The following is a 19,882-nucleotide window of genomic DNA, read 5'->3' on the forward strand; positions in this document are numbered from 1 at the left end:
CTGACAACTGAGTTATATACTTAGCCAAATACTCAGTATTTTCTCTTTACCAGCCCCCTTCCCCCCATTCTTTTCTTCATCATGGACATTCCTAATAGCTTTGTTCTTATCACAACTTGAATACAAAAACAAAAAAACAGCCCCGAGAGTACTTTGAGCATAACTGACCTATGTGATTATATTCATGCAAATATTTCACTGTGTTTTGAATTGGAAAAGGCATGAATGCTAAGAAACACTTGCAAATTAGTCACAGCTTATCAACCTACCTAACAAGTAGTTCAGGGAGAATAGAGTAATCTACTGGGAATATTTTAGGGATCTAAAATCCCATACCATAAAGGAGTATTAATGGAGTAAGCCGATCACAGAATTACAAAACAAGAAGTAGGGTAAAACTGTACAATACTTTCTGAAAACAAGAGGAAACCCCACATATTTAGCTCAAAAGACAGTTAATAAGATGCATTCAGTGAAATGAAAACTGAATCTCTATAAGCAATTATATGAACACAAACAAATTACAAGCAAGGAAGAATAGGAATTTAATGAGAAACCGAAAAAAGCTAACTGAAAGTTCAGGTGAATAACAAAGAGCTAAACATGTTTAAAAGAAAAGTACTTATTTGAGATCAAAGAAGACACTGGTAAACTAATTGTGTGAAGTCAATGTAAATCATGTGAAAGGATCTCAATAAAGCGATTGAAAACACAGAATACAATCAAACTTAATGTCAAGGGATGAAAAATAAAGTAGTAAGCTACACTAGCAGTATAGATGAAATAGAAGAAAACTTGGGGGCTTGAATACAGAGTAGATATAGTATAGATAAAGGAAGTAAACGCACAAAAATATGAAAGAGATATAAAAGCAGTTTGTAAGAACTAACTAAAAGGCCAAATTTATTTCTTCTGAGTACTAAAAAGAAACCCTCCGAAAATTAAAAAAAGAAACCCTCAAGAGTTTTAAATAATACATTCACGTCTCTTTTAATAATGAAGACATCTGAGTATAGCAAGTATAACAAAACAATGCATAATTTAAGCAAGTTATTTACCATTGAGTGTTTATATTTTCTTTAAACTTGTCATTTAAGGTATTTATTAAATAGATTATGGTATAGTGCTGTAAATACGCACTAATATTTTCTGCTAAAAATAAACTAAAACTTTTCTGAAAAAATAAACAAACTTTTAGTTTAAACTGGACACAAATGACATGGGGAAGGTGACAGCTGAGGTTTGCTATACTCTACAAGCCAGTCTGGGCAGGAGTTTCTGTGAAAATTTTCTCTCTGATTAATTTCACACGGACACACACAGACATGCACACACACACACACACACACACACACACACACACACACACACACACACACATATACAGGAACTGGCGCTATGACTCAAACTGTAGAGTATTAGCCTTGTGCTGAACACTCAGGAACTGCATCTAGATTCTGGGTTCAAGCCCCAGGGCCCCGCTGCCCATTTAATACATTAACTTAAGAGTTCTCTGTTTAATAGTGTTTTGACCATGAACAAGCCAGTGTTAAGGTATTTTCTGATTTTTAGCATCTTTAATCGAATGAACAAAAGTTATAGTCTTACATTTGGGTGTTGGGGGGATAATTGTCTCTGTTCTAGCCTAAGCCTGTGGAAGTTGATTAAAATGAACTAAAAATTTTTACCTAGACATTTGGTTTCTGATCCACTCCAAAGACCAGAGGAAAGGCATTCCCGCACAGCTGACCCAACAAGCATGAATCCTGAATCACAGGTAAAGATAGCTGTGGAACCATATGACGTCTGAGTTCCAATCTTGTTTCCATTTGGAGGTGTGGGTAGTTCTCCACAGGAAATAACTTAGAACAAAGAAATAAAGAAACATTATTTGAGATGCAACGGATAAATACTTGTAAAAATCAGTTTTAACATTTTGAGTTGAGCGCCTATAATCCTAGCTATTCTGAAGGCTGAGATCTGAGGATCACAGAAAATCCATGAGACTCTCATCTCCAATTAACTAACAGAAAACCAGAAATGGCACTGTGTCTTAATTGGCAGAGCACTAGCCTTGCACGAAAATGCTCTGGGACTGCTTCCAGGCCTGAGTTCAAGAGCTACAACAAACAACAAACCAAAAGAAACACCCCCACGCACATACACACATTTTAAGTAGTTTTTAATTTGATGCATTTAAAATTGAAATTTTTCCAAGTGCTATGACTCAAGCCTGTGATTATATTTACTGGAGAGACAGAGATCGTTGATATTCTGAAGTGTGGGTTGTCATAAAACTTCCTGAATCTATCTCAACCAATGAATGATTCTACTGTCTTGGACCTATCACCCCAACAACTGAAAAGCACTATTAGGAAAATCGGAGTAAAGGTTGGCCTCAGCATGAAAAAGTATTCTACTGTAAAAGTTAGCAATGTCAAAAAGAATAGAAGTGTGCATGAAATAGTACATCTCCTGTCTGCCAACATGGTGCCCTGAGTTCAATCTCCAGTACCATCAAGAAAAGAAAGTCTGAAATTGACATTTGTACACCATCTTTCAATTTGAAAGTATGGAGGACAGATACAACATAATTTAACCTTTGTCCTCCATTTGAACATAATTTAAATATTATTATAATAACATATGTAAAATGTGTATTAATAAGATGCATTATTTTCATATGTGTATGTTTTTATAATGCTTAAAGATAAAATTTTATCCTCTTTATGTTGTCATAAAATCTGAGAGAAATGTGTTGATGTTATTTTCCTTGATATTTTGGGGGAAGTGTTTAGTTAAGGTGATTGTGTTGATAAAGCCATCATATTGTTACATAGTATATAATTCATTAGTCTTTCCCTGATTGATCAAGTAGCAATAGGTTTGTCTTTTTTTTTTCTTTTTTGTTGCCAGTCCTGGGGACTGAACTCCCAGCCCCCAGTTTTGTCTTTTGACATGCCTAAGCTATGGTCCTTATATGTAAGTACTATATAAAGAATATATTGTGATAATCTTCATAAAAATAATTTTATAGTGGCCAGGAGTTTGGCCTAGTGGTAGAGTGCTTGCCTAGCATGCACGAAGAACCGGTTCAATTCCTTGGTACCACATACCTAGAAAAAGCCGAAAGTGTGCTATGGTTCAAGTGGTAGAGCTCTAGCCTTGAGATAGTCCAAAGATAGTGCTCAGGCCCTAAATTCTACTTCCAGTACTGGCAAAACCAAAGTGGGTAGGACGACTCTTTATAGCTCAAGTGGCACAACAACTGCCTAGCAAGTACAATGCTCTGAGTTCTAATTACAATGCCGCCATAAACATGAACAAATAATTTCTGAAGTAAATGCAATGGTTATCTGAATTATTTTAAGTAGGTCCTGAACACAGAAAAGTTAGATGAATTTAATAAAGTAATGAGGCATATAAATAGATAATCACAATTTAAACCTGACAATGTAATTCTAGAAACCTAATATCTAAACATCAGTTCATAAACTTCATTTGTGCTCTAATTGTGGCTTGCAGCTTTAAGTTTAGATATCTGTTACATGAACAAGTTGATAAATTTTAAGTAATTGTATATAAAGTTTAGAACATAAAATATAATTTAGAAATCTATTATTAAATTTTTAATTAATCAGTATGGTCATCTTTAACATTTGGCATCCATAAAGTTCTATATTGCTATATAGATTAAGTAAACTGAAAATTGTAGAAAATTCATAAATAAAATATGAATAGGGGCCAGGAGTTTGTCCTAGTGGTAGAGTGCTTGCCTAGCATACACAAAGACCCAGGTTCAATTCCTCAGTTCCAAATACATAGAAAAACACTAGAAGTGGTGCTGAGGGCTCAAATGGTAGAGCTCTGGCCTTGAGAAAGTCCAAGGACAGTGTTCAGGACTGAGCTCAAGCCCAGGACTGGCAAAATATATATATATATATATATATATGAATAGGTGCTTATTCACTTATATACTCACTGCATCTCTTTGTTTCTTTATTTTAAAATTGCAGATACCTCTGTTATACGCTATAGATTATTTAGGTACAAATAAAAGCACTGAATTTTTAGAATAGCATATCTTCTAGAAGAAAGTAAATATACAAATACGATTAATGATTTTCAATGGATTGTAACCTATGTCATTGGAGCATCCTATGTTGAGTTAGGTTGTTTATAATAAACCCTGGTATTTTATGGAAATATGTGGAAGTAAACTGACTTAACTTTATTTGAACTCAATAAGATTTATTAAACTCCTTATGAATCTTATTCTAACTAGTGCTGAAAATATGTCCTAGCATTAAAGCTTTACAACCATTCTAACCAGTGGATACTATTGTAATTTACTGTTGAGGAAATCTGGAATCATGGAGATGCAGAATCATATAGCATAGCTATATAAAATGCATAATATTTGTATGTGGTGATATTTCCTTTTCATCTAAAATGAGCTTAATACATTTAAGCTAAAAATGTGTCAACCAAGTTGTAAGTCCATATGTTTTTCTTTCATTTTCACTAATAAAATATAATTGAGATGGTTTAATATGTAATGAGATAATCCCATTAATCTTATTATCTATGTAGGAGCTATGCAAGGCGGTATGCATCTATAATACCAACTAAAGGGGATATGCAAGTAGAAGGATTGCTTGAACCCAGCCAGTATTTCAGGCCACAGAGTGATTTTATGAGTGAAAATAATAATAGTATTATTCCTCTAATTCCCTGTTTATAAACAAGGTGAATCAAGAAATACAATAAGTACTGATGATTGTGGAATAAATTTAAGAGCAGATTCTTACTTTGGCAGTATGGTCTTTCATTTCTCCAGCTCCAGGTACCATTAGGAAGGCATTCAATAGAAGCAGGACCTAGTCCATGATAACCAGGGTCACAGCTGAAAACGACTTTGGTTTTATATTCATAATGTGATCCATTCACAATTCTCCATCTTCCATGTTCCAAGGTAAAGGAATTGATGCTTGGACATGTAACAACTATACAAAAGGCAAGAACAGAAATTCTAAAAAGTCAAATATAACTGTACCATCTCTTTACTTATTTCTTTGTACCTCTATGCATTGATTTATTTATTATCATGCCACATGAGATCTTTAGCATTCATTCTCTATTTATTCTCCATATAAATCTTTCTGAATTGATTTATTTTTATGGTACTTTTGCAGTTCCCTACATAGTTTGCTGTTTCACAGTAAGGCCTCTGTCAACATAATTTCTACACTCTATAGTCCCAACTACCTTACCTACTTTTATTTCTAATTTTATGTGTTTTGGACATTGCAAGTTTGTTTGATGTAAATATTTTTATATGCAAGATCTTTAATACAAACTTTGACCTTCAAAATGTGTTTAAGGTAAGGAAAATAGTGATAACTAGACATAATGTAATAATTGCAAATGAACAATCTTAATTTTATATGAAACCACAATAAATTTGAAATGTTAGGACTAAATGGAAACAATTGAAATATGGGGGAAAATGAAGAAGTTTCTTAAACTAACAATTCTTTTCCTGTCAATTTCCTTAGCAAAGTTATTATCATTAAGCATTTTGTGATATTCATCAAATCTATTGAAGTAGTACTGACATCAATGGAAAATATTCTACATGTCAGTAATACTGAGAAACTTAAAAATTATGGATCATAGCAACTTCCTTCTTTGCTTTTATGAAAGTCAAAGAAGCATTTCCAGAAATATAATTTCATAATGCAAACTGTAAAAATTTTTCTCCAAGTTCGCTATATTGAAAACAGGTTGGTCGATGGATAAACTTTTACAATTAATGAATGTCAATCTTGGGTGAAAACAATCTTGTGTAGTTTTAATATAAATATTCAGGTTCCAGAATGAGTTAATAGTTTATTTTTTTTTCTGTTTTCTCTTCTCATTTTAAGGCGGATTAAATATTCTCGCCCTCATTTTAGAAAATGAGTTTTATCAATTCAACGATCCATAAAGTGTCAGGGTATACAGAAGAAACACCAATAGCAGCGCTGCCTGGCTGGACGCACCCACGCAGCGAGGGGTTTTGTTGTGGTTGCTCCATGTCCCATCCGACTGGCACGCAGCTGTGGTCAACTCCTTGGAGGAGAGTCGGTATCCATCATTACAGAAGTAGGTGACTCGAGTTCCCACCAGGTAATCCGTGGTGAGGATACCACCGTTGGTTGGTGCTTTAGGAATCCCGCAGGAAATAGCTAAAATAGGACCAGCAAGGGCAGAAGGATGAAACAAAAGTATGTAAACAACAAACAAGCAAACAAAATGCCTTGACACAAAGAACACAGGCGTAAAGTACTACAGAAATTGGTTCACACATTGGAAGACACTTTGGGGTTTTTATCCATTCCTCTGAATGAAAATTCAGAAATAAAACACGTGAGCATTCTTTTCTAATCATCTTTGAAAGCTCTGATATACGTGGGTACCATACATCACCTTGGCAGGCAGGGACCGGAGCATCCCACGCGTGGTACCCATAGGAAGACTTTCTGCACACCGCACTGCTTTTGCCAACGAGTCGGAATCCTCGATCACAAGCCCAGCGTACCACACTGTTGAGCTGCCCACCTGTCTGGCTGATGATGTAGCCGTGGGGAGGCGACTCTGGGGTACTACAGTAGAATGCTTTTCCAAAGGAAAACAGAGACAGTGCTTCACTGATGAACCAGAAATCCTTCAAGGATGCAAACTTATCAACAACCACATCATGCCTACCCCTGCCTAAAATAGGGAAACTCTCATCACCATGAATTTTAATTCATAGGTACACCATTTAGCTTTTACCTTCTGAGAATAACTTCCATAGATAACTTTCAGGGCAAGTGCCAATCACAAATTGTTTTAGTGTATAAAACATAATCTTCCCAACATCTTTAGAAGTTTAAAAACCCTATGAGTATTTCATTGAAGCTTGGAGACTGGATTTCCTGTCACATTAAAGGACTACAGCCACAGCCAGAGAGCAGATAACAATGTTTTGAAGCATGTGTTTCACATGTCACATGGGAATTATCTCTACACAACTATATGATAGTAAGGCATGTGTTTCATTTTGGTTGATGTCTAAAATTTACCCCCACATTCCATAATCCTCTTCTCTGATCTGTTAAAGAGTTTTCTTTCTGTTAGGACTGCTTAAATATGTGGATAAAAATTGCCAAGAAAGTAAGTTCTTTTTTCCTCTCTAGAAATATGAGATGTCAAAAGATAACGTCAAGTAGCTTTTTCATAAATTCAAGCCATTCCAGCCTGACAGGTTTCCAGTTACCCTTTGAAACTTGAATGTATTCATTGAAGAAAAAAAAATTTAGAGGTAAGTAATAAGAGCCAGGTTGGACTTATATATTCCACAGCCTGTCATTTCTTAAGGAAGACATACATATTAAATATGTCAAGCTGTTCTTGGTAGCTGAAAGTGGTGTATTCTGGACATTTCTATCAAACCTTGTCATGAATATTAACATGAATAAGGAGTAAAACGTAATGTAATAATTGTTAAATCTGAAAAGTCTACCTTTAAGCAACCATAATCCTTTAAAATGGAACTTGATGTGCTAACTTTTTAATGCTACTAGAAAAATATTAGTGAAATGACATTTATGTATACAAATATTAAAAAGCTGATTCAATATACTTAATTCTAGTTTTTAAATCACTCATAGATTAACAAAGATATATAGAATAAAATAGCAGTACTATTCCATTGTTACAAGTTATTTCTAAAAGGCCAAGGCCAATTATGAGTAAATAGTAAAATTCTAACTATCCTCTCATAATTTTACAAAGTATTTAGATGAAAAAGTTTTATCTGTAATTCACATATATTTGCAACATGATATGAATGAGTAAAGTTTGAGAGCACTTTAACTGAACTTTAAAATTAATTTGTCATGCTTCATGGTTCCATAAGAATGTATATAGCACTGACAAAATAATTTTTATCAAAGTGATTATCAAATAACCCATGAACTGGAAAGAATGCACACAGTAAAGGAAGAGATGACTCAGCAGCTCTAGTGAATTCGCACTTGAGCACACACACATGGCTTCTGATGGGATTTGGGATGGTAAAAAAGAGAAGAAATACAACTTTTACAAAATATAGGACACTTAATGTCTGTTTGCATAATAACATGATTACTGGTTCATGATTAGTGGGCTCCATTAACAGGAAGGCTTATAGATGGAGTTATCTGACCTTAACACTGGTATCAATATTCAAGAACTAATGTCCAATCACAGTCACATTCAGGAGAGTTATACTGAAATTATGTGTCTCACATACCTATGTATCTTATCCGGAAGCCTTTTTTGTTATTGCCATGATCTGCTGACCACTGTAGAAACACTTCATGACCATTACTTGTTATATTAAAAGCAGCTGAATAATCACCACTAAGGGAAATTAGCACTGGACTCTGAATATTTGGTCCTTTAGAAAAAGAAAGTAATATAATTTATATATGACTGAATAATCATATTTCCTCTCATCTGCCACATATGTACACACATAATATTAAATTGCACCACACTCAACTGCCTCAAAGCAATAAATAAGATAGAATTAAAAATGTGTAAGTCTTTGAATTGAAATATCTATATTGTATAGAACAGTAAGATAACTACAGTTTTTATGTGGAGGATGATTTAATTTTGATGTTTTCAAAATATCTGTAAAATAAAAGTTTCACAAGCAGTATTTCACCATTAAGGTCTGCTTGTGTAGTTAGAGCATTTGACCGAATTTTTAAGTATATAGTAAACATAACCCATGGTTACCATCATACACCTGAAGAACATCAAATTCTTTTTCTGTCTGGAAGAATTCTATGAACATGCTGATGTTGTAACCCTTTTCCACTGAAATGCTCCATGCACACATTTGAAGATTTGGGTAACTATCTGGATAGCCAGGGCTTAGTATGACTCCAGTAGAATCAAGCCGTAATTCATTGGCAGGGCAGAGCACTGTTGAAGATAAACATCAACAAATAATGGGAATCTTTTAGAACACAGATGGAAATTGCATGTTCCATACTGAGTATCCCTGTTGTCATGTTCTATAGGTATAAAGATGATGACAGTAGATTATATGTTATAAGACATTTGTATTAAGCTACCACTAAAATATAGAGGAATAATCTAAAATTTAAACCATGTAGCTCATTTCTTAACAACATGGAAGGTCATTACTTTTACACAAAATAAATACAAGATAATTTACTTTAATTTATTCTGTTTTTCACATACTTTCCATTATTTTTTTGACAACGCTGTTCTGATTTTCCTCATTCTTTCATTTTTTTCCTGTACTTCCTTCCCTATATTCACTTTTACCTCTTGAAGTTGTGCATGACCACACACAAAACTGATCTCTTTAATAAGAGCACTCTTTCAAGGTAAATTTGTTTCGGAACTAGCAATTCTGTAATTTTAATCTACCAAGGCCTTGAATTACAGTATGTTCTAAGCCATCCTAATCAATGAGGATTTCAGACAACTCTTTAAGTTACTTTGTGATTGTCATACTAGTTTCAGGTACTAAAAATGTAAGTTTAAACACTTGTTTTCTTTTATTTACTTAAATAATTAATTTAATTTAAAGTCATTTTTGTGCTTTAGTTATTTTTCAAATAGGGTCTAACTTTTTTTTTTTAATTTGGTTTGTTTTTCTTAAAATATGCCTCAGACTGTAAGACTCTTCTCTATTTATCCAGTATTGCTGGAATCACAGACACACACCACTAGGCCTGGCTTAGTCATTGAGATAGACGCAACTTTTTGCCTGGGACTCTATGCAAGGCCAATCCTTACAATCCATCCCCTTAGTAGCTAGTTAATATTATAGGCATAGGCCTCAAGTCTTTAAAATAATAGGTTTCATTATTACATTTTCATCCCTTTTTACAAAGTACTTTGGTAATAGAGCACTCCTTGTTTCATGTTTCTGCTGTCTTAATAATTGACAAGAGTAAATATATGTGCAAAATATATAAAATTTATAGACTGGCAAAACAACATCATTGTGTTCTAAAGCATTTCAAAGTGGAGTACACTTTATTTGTTAGGATCCTTATCATTTGATTGACTTGAAGTCAGATATTCAATACGATTCCTTAAACATGCAGTTGAGGTGGCAGAGCACAGCTGTGAGTGAAAAAGCCAATCAAGAACTAAGACTCTTGGGGCTGCGATGTAGCTCAATGGCTAAACATTTGCCAGCAAGTGCAACATCCTGGGTCTCATCCCCAGTATCAGAAAAAGAAAATACATAAAAAGAATTAAGACTATGACAAATAAGGGAAATCATTGAGCCTATCGGATAGGGAATGGAGGAAAACAAGATGAGGGGCGAGGGTGGGAGGAGGGAAATGGGGACCAAGACATGAGAAAGGGTATCAATGAAATAATACACCTTCTATCTGGTGAATATAATGTAACACTTCTATTAATTACAATAAAAAATATGAAAAAAAGAATTAGGACTCTCTTGAGTTCAAGCTCCATTTCAAGTAAAACAATGAAAAATGTCCTAGGTAAGAAGTGTGTACCCAACAACTCATAACCTAAACCCAGTTGGGAATATACATTAGATATTATTCAAAAAAACAACTAAATGTAAATATAAATATCTACATGTAAAATATACAGTCTTTGGAACTTGAACAAAATGATAAAATACCTGATTGTCTATCATCAAATCCTGACACCACCATTTAAAAACCATAGCACTATTAAAACTAGTGTTTGTTCAAGTTATTTTCTAGTTATCATTTTCTAAAAAGGCAGAAATTAGTTGTCTTCACCTATATGTCTAAGTACTCGAATATCTATTTCATTCAATCCTAAATATTACACTTTACTTATATGACTGAGAGAGTTGAATGAACGGTACCTAACTATCAAGAATATACACGACAGACACTGGAATACCAAACCACCAAACCACCACCAAGATGTTCTAGTAGTAATGACAGATATTCCAAATTTCTCACACTGGAACTGCTTATCTGTCTATCATCTTTCTATTTATTTATTGTTGGCCATGGGGCTTGAACTCTAGGCCTGGCTGCCATCTCTGAGCTGTTCAGCACAAGCCTAGTGCTCTACCACTTAAAGCCACAACGGTGTTCTGCTCTTCTGGTGGTTAAATGGAAATAAGAGTCTCATGAACTTTTGCGCCTGGACTGGACTTGAACTGTGTTCCTCAGATCTCAGCCTCCTCAGTAGCTAGGATTATAGGCCTGAGCCACTGGCATGCAACACAGTTTAAAATTCTAAACCTATCTTTTGTTTTAGGTACTGTAAAAATCTCTTTTTTAAAAAAAGATTCAACTTAAGTAGAAAAAGTAAAAGCTAATATTTATTAATTACATGTATAGAATAATACATAGACTCTTTGAGGCTCTACAAATAGTTAACGCAATTTCCAAGAAATACATTTATGTACCTCAGATATAAACCTTATGAATTAAATAATCAAAGAAAATGATTCAATAAAATCTGGGGGATAATCAAATCAATTCAATTTACTCAGACAAGTCAGTGTGTATGATTGATTATGATGTTTATGATGATTTACTGTCATTAAACACCTCTCTGTCTACCTTAATCAATAACAATTGAATTCTAAGAATCACCATGCTGCTCATCCTTCAAGTGTCATCTTCTTCTGGTTATCAAAATAGTAAATTTCTTGAATTTTTGCACATTCAATGTGTACTTAGATACTCATTAGGCATTTAGATTGGCCTTCTTTAGCTTTGTTCTAGGTATAAGTTTTTTTGGTCATTTGAGACGCTAGGAATGGTGCTTCCATAAACTTTTCTAGCACCACAAATAGTTAAAGATTATGAAGCTGAGTCAGAAAGAATGGCATCGCCCCATTTGTAAGGAAATGGAAAGACTTAGAAAAAAATCATATTAAGGGAAATAAGCCAGACTCAAGGAAACACAGGCTCAACGGTTTCCCTCATTTGTCATAATCAGTAGAAACCTTGGGCTGTCTTAGCAGAGATTTACAATAGAGCAAAATCTAGACACATGAGGCCATATAGGATGATAGTAAATGAAAGGACCTCCAGGATATAGAAACAAAAGCCATATAATGAGTGATTGTTATTCTTAATGTCCACGTTATCTCTCATCCCTTGCTGTCCCTTGGTTATCTCATATTGTTACAGTATCTTACCTTGCTATCCGATATACTGTATATATGTGTATTTGGTTATTTGAAATAGGATAGGGAAGGGAAGAAAACAAGATAAGGGGCGGGGGTGGGGTAGGGAAATGAGGACCAATATATGAGAAAGGGTATCAATGTTTGTGAAGTAATGCACCTTCTATCTGGTGAATATAATGTAACCTATTAATTATAATAAAAATATGAAAAAAGATTATGAAGCTGCATTCTCTTTGTCTATTTCTTAAACATAGTATTATCATTTTCTCATCCCAGGAACGGCCTTCATGAGAATGACTTTTGTTATTGATTAGCCCATTCCTCAGCTTTTCTTACTTAATAAGCCGTTACTAAGGTTTGGTAAATGGTTAGAATAAGTTTTTTCCCCAAATAAAAATAATCAACTTTAATGCTTCTATTTAAAGGAGGTTTTCCATTTACTTCACCTCCATCCCAATTTCTCAAAGCAAAAATAATTTACATAAAGTATACTGGCATTGGACTACACTTCAACAACTAAGCCTTGGCCAAATCATAGACATTTAAAGATAAGTTAGAGAAGTAGAGACATGAAAAATGCATGCAATTTGCACCCCTCCTAATAGTGTTTTCAGTTACATATTTAATATTGGAAAGAAATCCTTTATAGAAAAGTTAAATACAAAAAAAAAAACATAAGGAATTAAAATAACCACAGAAATTGATACCTTGACAAACTGGAGGTGCCCCATCCATCTGCAGCCGCTCTCCTAATCTACAAGTCAGAATGGCATTTCCAACTAGGGTAAATCCAGGCAGACACTGATATCGAATAATATCACCTATTTAAAAAACAAAGATGAGTGGAGACTTCATGGAGACTCAAGCCAATGCTAAACAAATACACCTTTTAACTAAGAACAGACTTTTCCATGTCAAGAAGGACTGAAGACAAAAAAAAATTCCAGTCCAACTGCTCTCATGCCGGACAGAGGCCACATTCAAAAGGGAATAGTTAGTCGGTAGAAATATGATGTTCACTTAAAAATATATCCAGAATGTACAGGACTCCAAACTTAATAATAATAATTAATAATTATTATTATCATTTTGATTTGCCATGGGTCTTGAAGTCTGTGCCTGGCCATTGTCCCTAAACTCTTCAGCTCAAGGCTACTGCTCTACTACTTGAGCCACTATGCCACTTCTGGTTTTCTGGTGGTTAGAGATAAGAGTCTCATAGATTTTTGTTCCTGGGCTAGCTTTTAACCATGATCCTCAGCTCTCTGTCTCTGGAGTAGCTAGGATTACAGGCATGAGCTACCAGCACATGGTTCAACTTAAATATTTTAAGACAAAACTTCCTATTAGTCACTGTAAATGATTGCTATATTTTTACAGATTAAACACAAATATGATAATATAAGATTCTCTTATATTAGCTATCATATATCATTTAAAACAAAAAAATCATAAATGGAAGGGATTTATTGTCAAATTGAGCATAAGCAAGCAAGCATTTTCTACAATTTGGATATAAATATTCTTTCTAATATACTTTACATTCTATAGGGTAATACTTTGACCCAAAAGAATAGAAAATGTTAGTACTATAGAATAGGAAACAGAAAGATCATAATTGCAGAAGAGATACTAAAATATAATTACATGCTTCAATACAATACTATTTTAAGTCTTTCCCAAATAAAGAGAATTCATACCTCTTCCCCAATTATTTCCTTTTGCCTGTTTCCTGTTCTCCCTCGTTAAAAGAATCCTGGAAAATCTCCATCAGTCCAGAGGAAATAGGTCTAAAGAAAATAGGCTATAATTTTTCATTTTTGAATTCCTTTCATTCATATAAACTGCTACCATTTTATTTTCCTTAAAAATAATTTATCAGACTTTACCTATTTCAAATTCATCATCTTCTGTCAAAATTTCAGCATTGGGTACTGGTGGTGGAGGTTGGCACACTCTTAGTTGATAAGCTATAAAAATAAACAACATTGATATATTCCGTTTCTGAGAAGAAATACATGTGTAAGATTTTAATAAGATAAAAGTTATTTTTTATTTTAGAAAGATACATCTGTGAAAGAAAATAATCATTCATTTAATGATTTTAGACTGAAAATCAATCTTTCTGGTAATAAAATCATTCTAATCCTTCTTGGTAGGTAACTCACAACATTTTCCAAACAACAATTTAGACCTCCATATTCCTGTAAGTTTACCTGCTCAGTGCCTTTCTTTTCTACAGCTCATCACAGAATCCCCTGCACTAAGCAGAGAACGTGGCAGCCATGTATTACAATCAAATACAGAGCATAGTGCTAATATTCTTCCAGGAAACATTACAAACACTTTACTTGTAATTGATCCTCACAGACATATTTTATGTATGTAAAAATTTCTTTAATTATTTCCATCAAATAAAAAAAGAAAATCAGTAGAGAAAACTAAACATTTATCCAAACTACAAAGTTTTAATATGAGATCTTGGTGAAGTTCAACAGCCTTTTCTCATCTTGGTGTTACTGTCAATGTATGAGACACGTTTGTCGAAAGCCATATTTCTAATGATATTTATCACCTGAAAAGTTTAGCCCATTAAAATAGTAGGTCATTTTGATTTCATTTCAAATGAAGTAAAAAGCTTTGTGAATCTAAGCATCATGCCTACTATTCCCCTACAAGTGCTATCTAAAATCAATAAGGCAATTTTTAAAACTTCATTTTTCAGAAACACAATTTATAACTTTATAGCATCGAGGTTAATATACATACTTTGCTAATTTTCACTATATAGAAGATCTTTGTGTATGTGAGTACATGAAGATAATAAGATTTTAGAAATGTAATACTTTATACAAAATCCAACAGCACAGAGATAAAAACAGAATACAAACTATGTCCTGTAAAATCAACTTTTCATAGTCGTCTTATTGCAGTAATATTACAGAAGACTAACAAAACAATTAATTAAGTATGAGTCTCTTAACAATGTAAAAGAATAAGTTAAAGTTTAAGAAAGTTTTGTATATTAGGTGAGGGTGTTTCATGCATGCTGGTCTAGCTGAGCAGAAGTCTGAGATCTGAAAATCATGATTCGAAGCCAGCCTGGGAAGGAAATTTTGTGAACTCTTATTTCCAATTAAGCGCCACCAAAACCCAAAGTAGGATTGTAGTTCAAGTAGTAAAGTGCTAGCCTTGAGCAAAATCCAGGTCCTGAGTTCAAAGCCCAAGACTATTGGTTCAAAAAACAAAACAAGATATTTCCAGTTCTAGAGTAATGATGGACATAAAGGCAGTTCAGAGGGATAACAACAATTGAACAAAACTTGAGCAATAATCCAGAAATTGATTTATCTGAATCTAACAAACCCCCACTTATGAGATTTATAACTATCCAGATATATAACTAAAATTGTTTTTCAAAATATTAACCAAGAATGATGAATCAAGGAAAATTATTAGAAATATTATTCTTCAAATTACTACCTGACTACCTACTTTAAATGTTTTCCTTTCAGAATTTTTCCCGTTTTAAAATCATTTGGTGTTTGACCCCAGAGGGTGGAATAGAGTAGGAAGTATAACTATGCTAACGACACACTTACCGCTAAACACAAGAAAACACTTGCTCAGAAAAAAATCCATTGAGGAATAATTAGGAAGTTTGAAATTTTATTTAATAATTTTAGAATATAAAAATGGGAATGGTTACAAAGTTGATGAGTTTATGATCAAGGTCAGGTAGAGCACATCTGTAATAATCATGGCTATTCAGGATTTGAGATATGAAATGTAAAACCAATCCAGGCATTCAAATTAGTGAGGCTCTTACAGCAACTTAACAAACAAAAAGCTGAAGCTAGAGGAATAGCTCAAGTGACAAAGTCCCAGAATTTAAGAAGCCACATGAGAACATGATGATACAAGATCAAACCTCAGAACTGGCAAAAGAAAAGAAAGGAAAGGAAAGGAAAAGAAAAGAGCTAGGGAGGGGAGTAGGGAGGAAGGAAGGAAGGAAGGAAGGAAGGAAGGAAGGAAGGAAGGAAGGAAGGAAGGAAGGAAGGAAGGAAGGAAGGAAGGAAGGAAAAGGAAATGTCTACTAAGGCTGGAGAAAATGGAGAGGAAGGGACAGAAATCTGTACATGGAGAAATTGTCATGACTATGATCCAGAAGACTATTTATCTGACTTTTAATGTAGAACAGAGAGTAACAGAGAAACTAGAAAAATGTAGACGTGTTCATATGTGCCTTATTTTAATTTTTTTCTAGTAAATTGATCTTGATGGCCATTATAATTTATTTTTGTTTGAAGTCATGCACATATTTTTTACTTATTATCTGGACACTCTTAACTACTTTTGCCTACAGATTAGGCTGAGAATCATGTACATTTGCCCTTTGCACACTTTAGAAGACTGCGGATAGTAAATTATCATTAATGAGGACCAGATTGCCTACAATTATCTTCCCCAAAGGCACCTGGGTTACTATGAGCTTTAATGGTCAGCATTATTCTCTGTTCTTTTAATTTTCTTTGTTCTTTGTTCCCATTGTCATAACTTTTACGAGTTGTGTCCCTTTGTGTAGCCCTGGTGCATGACATTGTGTTTCAATTCCAAGTCTTAAATGATCACATTGAACAATCCATTCTGAACAATCTCATGCCTCCCTTTCTGACTCCCTTCTTCTATTTTCTAATCACAGAACCACATTTCAGGGCACATGTCATCCTGGCTTGTTTCAACATTCCTTACCTGCTTGTTGCTTAATTGTTTATGGTTTGTGTCTTTAAGTTACATCAGGGAGGATATTTATTTATCTTCCTATTTTAGATTAAGAACCATATTCTATCACAATGACCATAATTCAACAAATATTTTCCGAATAAATGACAGCATTTCTGAGGAAAATACTTTCAAAACAGTCTTCTAAGATGATTCTTTGCTTTAAAATTGCATGTGAAGATGGAGGAAACTGTGGATGATCAATGTAAGCAGGGATGATTTCAGTTCTTGATGGGCTTGGATTGTATAATTTTGGATGGAAAAGGAGCTATGGAAATTCTCTCTGCAGTTGTTAACTTTTTTTACTCTAGAAGTAAATAAAAGGTGATTTTTGTCAAATTCAATCCCATTACATTACTTATTACGTTTTGTTGTTTTGTTTTGTGTTTAGCACTGAGCTTTAGGATTTGCCCATTCCTGATGTCAACATTTCCATCTAGACTCTGCATTTCACACTTGTTGTATCTGGTAGAAGTGTTCCCTAAACTCATGAATCCTAAATTCATATATTTCTTGAAATTTCAGAACATTATTTGAAATAGGATTGTTGCAAATATAATCCCTAATTCATCTGAATTTAAATCTATTACTCCATATTTTGTAATGTTCAATTTGGATATTTTTGTACATATGATCACTAACGAAAAAGCTATATAAAATAGATAATTATGGTGTACAGCCAACTCTAATCGTATTCTTCTTAAATGATTCGTTTTGTTGGACATGTCATTCAGCTTTAAAATAGCATTTGTACTTTAACAACAAAGGAGCATAGTATTCTACATGTCAGTATTGCAAGGATTGCTATTACACGAATAAGTGCCCCATTTGTTCAAATTTTCAGACATATCTAGTTCTTGATCCAACAAACATATCTTTGAAATAGCTTTAGCAATTGATTCTGGCAATATTTTTGTAGTATTTGTAATTTCCTATTCCCTTTGCAATGAAACATCTAATCCAATTCAAGAAATTCATTTATCCATTGCTATTCAACTGAGATATTAAAAACTGCTTGAAAAAAAGATAATACAGCATTGGCAAATTGCCATTTCTTCACCAAACCAAAACAAGCACAAATGTATAACCTTTCTGTAAAACAAGGACTTCATATTTCTTACAGAGGACAAAAATACTGTTCTATTTACTCGTATAATCTCACGATTCTATGTAAGGATCTGTGTATTTAGGTGGTGGCCCACTTTAGCTCAAGTATGAACTATCATAATTTGAGAAAGATGAGAAGGGATAAAAAGCATGGATAATTATATGATTATGTAATTTTGGTCATGGTATTTCCACACATAACTAAAATTAATCTAGGCCATTTCACTTCAAGCATAGTTCAGTGCTGGAATAAAAGTTACCTCAGTTCTGATATAGAAAGTAAAATAAACACATTTATTTTCCACTTGGAAGAAAATCTGCTCTGAACCAAAGGTATACATCAACTGTGTTTAAATTACTGATAAATATCACTTTGATACAGTGGATATTTTCTAGCAAGTTTATTTTCTTCCTGTAAAAGAGAATATTAGAGATCAAGAACCAATGTATATCCTTGGTTTTAAATTTGAGAGAAAATAGTTTTCATGAGAAATCGATTAACAGGAAATGCTTCTGGTGTATTTCTGGAGGGGGAATTCCAAAAACTATGGGATTTATTCAGAATTATCACAGGAAAGGTGCAGTGTCTACTGAAAGAATAGGCTTTCTCACATTCAAATAGCTAATCTAAGGTATTTTGTCGTAGTAAAAATCCCATTAGAACTGCAAATCAATAGGCTAAGGCCTCTGTTTTATATGATGGAGGTACATTGTATAGTTGCAGAAAGCAAAAATTAATAAATTACAATTTACTATTATTATTTCTATGACTCTCCTCTCTTTTAGATTATAGTTAACTTTACTAACAACAGGACATATTCGCTTGATGAATAGAAATAGTTTTATGTAAAATCAACATCCAGATTCAAGAAACGTACCTCTTTACGTGTTATAACAGGACACAAATGATTACTTGATTCAAATATAACAGCAATAACAATAATAACAATAACATACAAGAACTCATGTCTAAGCATTGGTGACTCACATCAGCAATGCTAGCTACTCAGGAAGCTGAGATCTGGAGGAGCTTAGAAAGAAAAGCCCATGATCACCAAAGGAAAAGCTAGGATGGGGGCATAATACAAATGATAGCATACCAGCGATGAAAGCAAGACAAGTAAAAATCAGGTTCTGATATCAAACCCCAATACCACCACCACACAGAAAAAAAGACAGCATTATTCAGAGTATAAAATGATTAACTGGACCTGGTATGTTATATATATGTTCATTTGTTTATTTGAAATAGGAGGAAAACAAGATGATTGGGAGGGAGAGGGGGGAGAGAAATGGGGACACAAACATCAGAAGGGGTATCAATGTGTGAGAAGTAATGCACCTACTGCCTGATGAATATAACTGTAACCCCTGTATATATTGTCCTGACAATAAACTTTTAAAAACTGGTTAAATGGACCAAGAATTTTCAATCTCAGGTAATACGAATATTACCTCAATTCTGATGGTAAAGATATGAACCATTTTGGACCTTCAACAAAAATTATTCTTCTATCCAATAAAAAAATCACTCATGTTTTTGGACAGTATACAATCCACAATAAAACTCTGCTTCTTTAAGCATTTTCCAAAAATCTTTCTAACACACTCAAAACTTGCAAGCCTTTCTAACACCCTTTGCATTAAGAGGCCAGTCTCATATGATGTCTCTCACTCACTTTTGTTTTATAAAAAGTTTTGAGCCTTCTCACCTTTGACCAGAGAAGAGAGACAACATGGTGTTGTAGAAATCAAAATATCAACTCTTACCAATGG

General features: G+C 33.7%; 1 protein-coding gene across 3 annotated transcripts in view; it reads right to left on the reverse strand.

Moving 5' to 3' along the window:
- Csmd3 (CUB and Sushi multiple domains 3) overlaps positions 1 to 19,882 on the reverse strand; it is an 842,017-nt gene that overhangs the window by 60,363 nt on the left and 761,772 nt on the right. For all 3 annotated transcript variants that reach the window (XM_090339296.1, XM_090339294.1, XM_090339297.1), the window contains 8 exons: positions 14,107 to 14,187; positions 12,925 to 13,038; positions 8,815 to 9,003; positions 8,321 to 8,467; positions 6,472 to 6,660; positions 6,045 to 6,230; positions 4,812 to 5,006; positions 1,689 to 1,862 (listed from right to left, as the gene is read on the reverse strand). In XM_090339296.1, coding sequence (XP_090195422.1) covers positions 1,689 to 1,862; positions 4,812 to 5,006; positions 6,045 to 6,230; positions 6,472 to 6,660; positions 8,321 to 8,467; positions 8,815 to 9,003; positions 12,925 to 13,038; positions 14,107 to 14,187 — 1,275 coding nt within the window. The remainder of the gene's footprint in view (positions 1 to 1,688; positions 1,863 to 4,811; positions 5,007 to 6,044; positions 6,231 to 6,471; positions 6,661 to 8,320; positions 8,468 to 8,814; positions 9,004 to 12,924; positions 13,039 to 14,106; positions 14,188 to 19,882) is intronic.

Source organism: Megascapheus bottae, chromosome 9, assembly GCF_031878675.1.
Source record: "Megascapheus bottae isolate mThoBot1 chromosome 9, mThoBot2.hap1, whole genome shotgun sequence".
Taxonomy (NCBI): Eukaryota; Metazoa; Chordata; class Mammalia; order Rodentia; family Geomyidae; genus Megascapheus; species Megascapheus bottae.